Source organism: Penaeus japonicus, unplaced genomic scaffold, assembly GCF_977035675.1.
Source record: "Penaeus japonicus unplaced genomic scaffold, GWHDUDI00000001_assembly GWHDUDI00000007, whole genome shotgun sequence".
In the NCBI taxonomy this organism is placed as follows: Eukaryota; Metazoa; Arthropoda; class Malacostraca; order Decapoda; family Penaeidae; genus Penaeus; species Penaeus japonicus.
This window is the reverse complement of record NW_028234409.1, coordinates 45,695,714-45,703,213: the sequence shown is the minus strand read 5'-3', so window position 1 is coordinate 45,703,213 and position 7,500 is coordinate 45,695,714. Positions and strand designations below refer to the sequence as shown.

Sequence of the window (7,500 nt, the reverse complement as noted above, 5' to 3'; positions counted from 1 at the left end):
TATAGCTTTGCCCTAGCTTATTGATTGACAGGGTCACAGTAATATCTGCTTTACCAACAATGTATGTCTTAGAATCTAATATGAACTGTACAAATCATTTAGGCATAGTTCCTATGGCTATTCATGTGTATACAATGTATATGGTATAAATAAACATATCAAAATCAAAATCAAATCTCTCTCTCTCTCTCACACAATTGCACGCTCTCAGCATAAGAGCTTAATACAATAAAGATTATAAAGACAGCATTCACGCCGTTTCTTTTTGTTCTCTCTGTTCTCTCTCTCCCTCTCTCTTCTTCTCTCTCTCTCTCGTCTTCTCTCTCTCCTCTTTCTCTCTTTCTCTCTCTCTCTCTCTCTCTCTCTCTCTCTCTCTTCTCTCTCTCTCTCTCTCTCTCTCCTCTCTCTCTCTCTTTCTCTTTCGTCTCTCTCTCTCTCTCTCTCTCTCTCTCTCTCTCTCTCTCTCTCTCTCTCTCTCTCTCTCTCTCTCTCTCTCTCTCTCTCTCTCTCTCTCTCTCTCTCTCTCTCTCTCAGTGATGAACAAACAGTATTACTTTGATCCTTATCACTTAATGCAGTTTTCTTGCAGTTTACCATTTAAATACCGGTATTTTTTTCCCTTTGGCTCCAGTCGAAATCTGACCTACGGTAACCACTTCCTACCTCACGCTATACTGGAGCTATAAATTCTCACACAGCGATGGTGATATATTATGTTTATAATAATGATGATGATGGTAATAGTGATAACAATAATGATAGCAATGATGGTGATAATAATCATGCCTACACCACACTAAATACTGTGGTCACCAAAATGTGGGAAGTTGTCACTGTATTTTAGTACATATTTTTTTTTTTACTTTATGCAAACACATGATAGCTAACCATATAGATTCATTCACATTTGAGGTAACATGTACTTAATGATAGTAATGATAATGATGATGATAACAGTAATGATAATGATGATATAAATGGTACTGATGATGATATCAACTACATTTCAACATTCTTTATTTTGAACGACGTATTCGCTATCGTGCGGTCCCTTCAGTATTATCAATAATGATGATTGTAATAACGATGTTAAGTATCATCATAATCACAAACGATGTTCATGATAAGCCTAAAGCCTAACTGGCTGACTGGGTGTAATGAATTAAAGCACAAAAAAGAAAATGTCGCTCTTTGAATATGTCGCCAGGCATTTCCTGTAACTCATTGAAATTCGATGATTACAGCTATAATATTGGTACTCTGATTTACACATTTTATCGCTTAATAGTTAACCCAGGACAATCTATCAAAAATCTTGCTCAACTCAAGCGAATTAGAGATGAAATAATTATCCAAATCAAAAAGAATCTAAAATGTAAATCATGGCACTTTCATGCTATTATTATTATTATCTTTTTATTACTATTATTATTATTATTATTATTATTATTATTATTTTTAAAGTTCAGAACGGGGAATTCTGCGCAAGTGTCATGAAACTGTCATTGCAAAAAATGGATCTGTTTAGTTGTTTCGAGAATGTGACACCTGTATGCTCTACTGACTACATCTCTTTGCAGGATATGTACCGCATCCGAACGCGGCTTATTGTTTGAATGTGACTAAGATATATAATGTGCTCGATAAAGTTATAAATGGTAGTAAATATAGTTGTCAAGGGTGGGTTGGAATTCATTCATAGTAGTAGTAATAAATCATACTTACCACCATTACTGTTATTATGATAACCATTATGAATATCAATGATGGTTATAGCAATAATGGTAATGACAGTAACGCTTGATTATTTTCTATTTCCGTAAAAAAGAAGAATGAATAAACACCTAAATAGTAACCCCTTAAAAACGATAGCAAACAAACCCCTGTCAGTAATCGTCTCTGTTGTTAATAAGACTTATGTGACAAAGTCAGAATCGAGGTATGTCAGTGAGTAATTGTAGCAAAGTACATTATTGTCTGTATTCACACAGAGGCTATGATTAATACCGAGTAAAAAAGTTTGTGTGCTCCAATGTGATCACATATCTAGCTTTATATTCTAATGGCAGCAGTGACTTCACACCCATTGTTCGGCCGTAAAGGAATTTTCAAGAGGGAGGATGCGTTTGACCTTTGATTTTAAGGATTTGATTTCATAATTTGGCATCCAGTTCTGTTGATTAGTAGTGTACAGTGTATAAGTGCTGTTTTGAGTCATTGGAATTTTGATTGTGTATGTCTCCTGTTAGTGTCGCCTCGCACACCAGGCTTCAGAGTTTGGACATGTGTGAGTAAAATCCTGCATGTGTAGTGTTATATAAAGCATTGCAACTTGTCTGTAATAAGTTACCTCTCTCTCTGTCCTGGCTGCACTGTGTAAGTAAAAGGTTGTTTTCTTAGGACAATTCTCATTGAGGACATTCAAGTAATTTTGTTTTCAATGATTATGTTTTTTTTTTCATATCACAGGTACTTCGCTTCTATTCAGGTCCCGTGAGGCACTGTCATTCTGGGTCATAAAGAAGGGGATATATTGATTTTGAATTGCAGTTGCCACCTTGAATATTTGTGTCACATTTGATGAACATACATCAATATACTTTCTGAATATTTTTTCACATTAGATGAAGATACTTGAAATTTACTGTTATTTAAAAGTTATTGCTATTTTCATTACCATTATAGGATTGTTTGTTATTATCATCATGGTAATCATTATTATTTTATTATCAGTATAATCAGTATATCATATTATCATCACCTTCATCTATTTTTTATTTTCATTATTATTTTCATTATTAATACTATGGTTTTTAATCATCTTTATTCTTGTTATCCCTTTTATCTAAACTAATTCACAAAAAAGTGAATTGAGCATTTTGCAATTTACTTGGCACCAAAAATTATGTGATTTAATAATTCATAAAAGAGACTAATAAATATTTCTCCTGCAGATTTTCTTCCACAAAAGGAGTCCTGAATGGCCAACATGAACAGGCAGGAATATTCAACAGGATCTCTTCATGCATCAAGAATACTGGGGGGACTTGCATCCCTTCGCAGATTAGAAGTCCTCTGTGATGGCAATGTAAAACTCGTAGATGGCAGTGTCAAAGTTAGTCGTGCATTGCTTGCAGCTGGTTGCCCATATTTCAGGTTAGCATTTGTACATATGTAAACTTGTTTTGAGTGTAATATGAAATAATTCTTCAAAGTTTATGGCCAATATTAAGCAAGCAAACTGTGTCAATTACATGTGAAAAAAATAAGATTCCTCCTTCTCCTGGTTCTTCCCTTCTCTCTCTTTTCTTTACTGTCTTTTCTTCCTTCTCTATTTTTTCCTCTCTCATCCCCCTCTATATATTCATATCTTGGTGCATTTCAGAGTACTGTATGAGTTTGAAGAGGATGCACAACAAGGTTTACATCGCACTGCAGAGCCAATGCTAGAAATCACATGTAAAACCTTTGAAGTCATTCTTGATTTCATCTATACAGGTCACATTGTTCTAGACATTGAAAATATTCAAGACATATTACAAGCCAGTGATCTACTATTGATGACTGAGTTAAAAGTAAGGTCATGTTTTTTTGCCATGGTTTTCCCTGTACTATTTAAGTGGTTTTCTAGATGTGAAAAAAATGTCATTATAGGGCTGGTTTAACCCCTCAGTGACAGGCATGTTTTGTGGGGTCAGATCACTTTTGTGTGCATTTTTCCTTCTGTTAAAATTACAAGCTATTTAAACCTTTAGTTAGTAATTAAATGTAAGAAAGAGAAAAGATTAGGAAGTTTTTAGTGGAATCTTTACTGTTCATATATGCATACTAATTTATAGGGAAATTTAACTTCTAAACCAAGGACAGGATGAGGCTGTACTTTGTTTATTCATATTTTTTTCCTTTAGGAGCTGTGTGTCCAGTACCTCATGGGTATTATTGAAGCAGAAAACTGCCTGGGCATACTTGAACTAGCTCAGAGATTTTCATGTCCAAGACTTGTATGTTTTGCTAAAGATTTTATTTGCCAGCACTTTAAGTACCGGTAAGTGAGTTTGGAAGTTATTTCATTAAAATTTGCCAGAAAATAAGTTTGAGTCCAGCATTATCCTAAAGCTATTAGTCAGGCAAACAACTTCCTGGTCACACCCTTTGCATTGTTCAGTATTAATCAGTATCATAAAAAAAAATATATATATAGCAGATTTTGTACAGGTAAAAATTACTTATATCTTGTATCTTATAAGTAAAGATGGTTAACTAGTTGTCTTTATCAATATTCATGGAAATAATGTTTGGTTACAAAGTGATAGGGGAGAATGTTCATTTTTATTGCAGGGAAGTGGTGCGGACAGAAGAATTTCGAAACCTGAGTGAGGAACGCTTAAAGGACCTTTTGTCACAAGATGGACTTGCAGTTAAATCAGAATTGGATATTCTCACAGCTCTTGTGGTATGGCTTAATACCAACCAGCTAAAATCACCTGATGTGGAGTAAGTTCTAAACTGCATCACAAATAGATATGAAGTAAATCCTTAGAGTTGATATTAAGGATTGATATATAGATGTACTACAGATTCTAAATATACATTTCCAGATCACTAGTGACATGCTGCTTGCGAGAGTCTGCAGATTTAAAATATGATCCAAAGTTTCAAAGGGCTTTACAAGATCTGAGGGCTGCTACACCACCATGGGATTCCCCAGGAGCTATGATGGTGCTTGATGCCCTAAAGAAAACCAGAAGAATTAGATCTATCAGAGAACGAGGCACCAAAACTGTCCTTGCATGTGGTGATGATGAAGGTGGTGTATATTTGGTGGACATACTGAGTTCAGGCAAATATTCTGGATCCCATGTTAAATTACCACCCATGTGTATCCCGAGGATTAAACCATCACTTTTGGTAGAAGGTAAAAGAAAATTCTATTTGGTCATTTCAGTTTATTAGTTCTTGCATGAGTGCTGCTGAAATAATTAATGCAGAAAAGTAGACCAATGGATAGTGGTAAATAAATATGTGATATTTTTCTGCTGATGATATAGCACTACTCTCCATGTGTTTTCCCACTGCCTAGGTGGGTACCTATTTGCTCTTGGTGGAGGCAACAAGAGTGGAGAAGCCAAGAATGATGTGCAGCGATATGATCCTCTCTCCAACAGCTGGACTCTGATGGCTCCAATGCCGTTTGCATGCTTTCTACCAATGGCTGTATCTTATGCAGGAAAGCTTTATATAACAGGGGGATGTGATATTAATGAGGTAAACTTTATAAGCATCATTTCGTTAAAGTTGATGTGAAAATATGTATATAAACTGTTAAGCATTACCGTTTTACTCAGGATAACCTAATTTAATGTTTTGGTTATTTATAAGGTCATTAATATTTTACACCTGTATTATTTTCTCCTTTTATACACAACCATATTATCCTTCCACTGCCTTGTGCATTTGCAGAGTGAACTACAAATAACTAATTTCGAAGAATTTGATATATATGCCAATAAGTGGAGAACACTTCCACCAATTCCGAACATGCGACATGGAGCAGCCATGGCAGTGAGTGACGGAAAAATATACTTCATTGGAGGTTCTCCGTGGATAGAATTACCAGATGGAAGTCCATATTATAGGGTATTGGATGCAGTGGAGATATTTTGCATTAAAGAAGAGGTAATTTTTCCCCTTGTCATTATAGTGTAAAAATATGTTTTTCAGGATAATCCTTACTACATAGTAATACCATTAGACAAGATTCTGCCATTATGAATACAGCATGCAGACTCAAGTAACAATGTTTTTAGCCTCAAAGAAAATGCAGTTTAAATTTCCTCATGGTAATATTTGATATAGATAATGCTGGAACTTTATATTTTTTGGAATATGAGTATAGATTCTTTTGGTCATGAGTGCAGTACCATTGGGCTAAGTTTTTAAGACAATTAACATCAGTAGGACATGTTATTCTAATAGCTTCTGTTAATTGAGTAGATAGAAGCTATTACTCTTACTGTGTCAATAGTCTCTGAAAGTAACAGAAATCAGTAAAGGTCATTGTACTCAACTGCTAAGAATATTTGATTATTAATTACCAAAACAAATCTTCAGTCTATTGATCATGCTTCAGCTTCTGGTAACAGGAGATGATTTGTCTGCTAAATTGTGATTCCTTTTTTCCACTCATATTACAGTAGTTTATTTCTAATATCCTTTAGTTAAGAATTTTACTGGTTTTATTACCAAGTTATGTAAAATTAATTTCTGTTAGTAACATTGAAAAATTTTGCTAAAATTCTTTTATAATTTACAAGTACATGTTAAGAAGATCACTTCACATTATGGGAAGAACTAACTCTTGAAGGAAGACCTTATATACACTGAAAAAAAAGCAATAGCGGGTATGAACTAAATGGATAACAAGTTAGAAGAACCAAGTAAATTTTACTTCACAAATTCAATAAAGTTGAACACTATTATAGTTGAAAGTTTAGGTCAATCATGGAAGTAGAAAAGTGATGTTTACAATTACTTTTTACAGATCTGGGTAGCTGGTCCTCAGCTTAAAGAAAGAAGAAGACATGCAGCAGCAGCGAATCATAAAGGTGATATTTATGTGATTGGAGGCATAAGACCACTGGAGTGCCCAAGTGCTCAGGGACGCACCAAAGTGACAGGCACAGAAACACTCTTCAAGGAGTCACAGATGGGCTGGACCTCCATGACTAACCTCCAGATCCCACTGGAAGCCAAGTATAAAACAGTGGCTCTAGCAAATAATGAGCATGTCATCATCATCGGAAAAAACGACAATTTCACATTTATGCGAGATAATTGCTTCATCATGGTCGGCAGTGGCTGGGGCCTTGTGCCCGGAGCTGAGAGCATACTGACTTCTGGAACCAAGTATTTTTGCAGTTATGCTCTCCTCTCTCTTCCTTCTGCTGCCATGCACGACTTGTACCCAGAGGATAGTTTATAGTTTTGCCATAACATCCCGGCAACTCATAACCCATATATTCTTGAGGTAACTCGGGTGTTCTATGGCCATTAGGAAGAAGTGTACGATTCTCATTAGAGACACTGGTACATATGTTTAGTGAACCCTTTTGTAATATTTCTGAAAAAATATTATGTACTATCACAGTAACAGCTGATTACCTGCCATGAATCAAGAGTATGGTAAATCAGAATTCATAGATTAAATTTTTTTAGGATTCACAGTCTTATGAAATAAGAATTTTTGTGTGTGTGTGTGTGCTTGCATGCGTGTCCGCAGTTTGACTGCAGGTATGATTTTATTTGTTTGTATGTGCATCAGCTTCTGTATTTGTCTGTAATTTATTAACTGGGAATTAAAAGGTACTCATGTTAGCTACTATCTGTGTAATACTCATAATTTGAAGTGTCACATGATTACATTTTATTTCTAGAAATTGATATATGTGTATCATCATACATTGTCCTATTTTACCATTCACAAACATAAACCTGACCCAG

General features: G+C 35.0%; 1 protein-coding gene across 2 annotated transcripts in view; it reads left to right on the top strand.

The window, feature by feature from the left end:
• The first annotated feature begins 1,881 nt into the window (after positions 1–1,881).
• LOC122250745 (kelch-like protein 40b) overlaps positions 1,882–7,500 on the top strand; it is a 7,253-nt gene continuing 1,634 nt past the window's right edge. Inside the window, exons 1-9 of one of the 2 annotated variants that reach the window (XM_043012331.2) lie at positions 1,882–1,939; positions 2,955–3,156; positions 3,386–3,575; positions 3,909–4,045; positions 4,339–4,494; positions 4,599–4,915; positions 5,081–5,265; positions 5,461–5,676; positions 6,542–7,500. The exon at positions 6,542–7,500 is cut by the window's right edge and continues 1,634 nt beyond it. In XM_043012331.2, coding sequence (XP_042868265.2) covers positions 2,981–3,156; positions 3,386–3,575; positions 3,909–4,045; positions 4,339–4,494; positions 4,599–4,915; positions 5,081–5,265; positions 5,461–5,676; positions 6,542–6,982 — 1,818 coding nt within the window. In that variant the 5' untranslated portion in view covers positions 1,882–1,939; positions 2,955–2,980 and the 3' untranslated portion in view covers positions 6,983–7,500. Of the gene's footprint in view, positions 2,288–2,954; positions 3,157–3,385; positions 3,576–3,908; positions 4,046–4,338; positions 4,495–4,598; positions 4,916–5,080; positions 5,266–5,460; positions 5,677–6,541 lie in introns of both variants that reach the window. The other variant, XM_043012330.2, reaches the window with a different exon arrangement.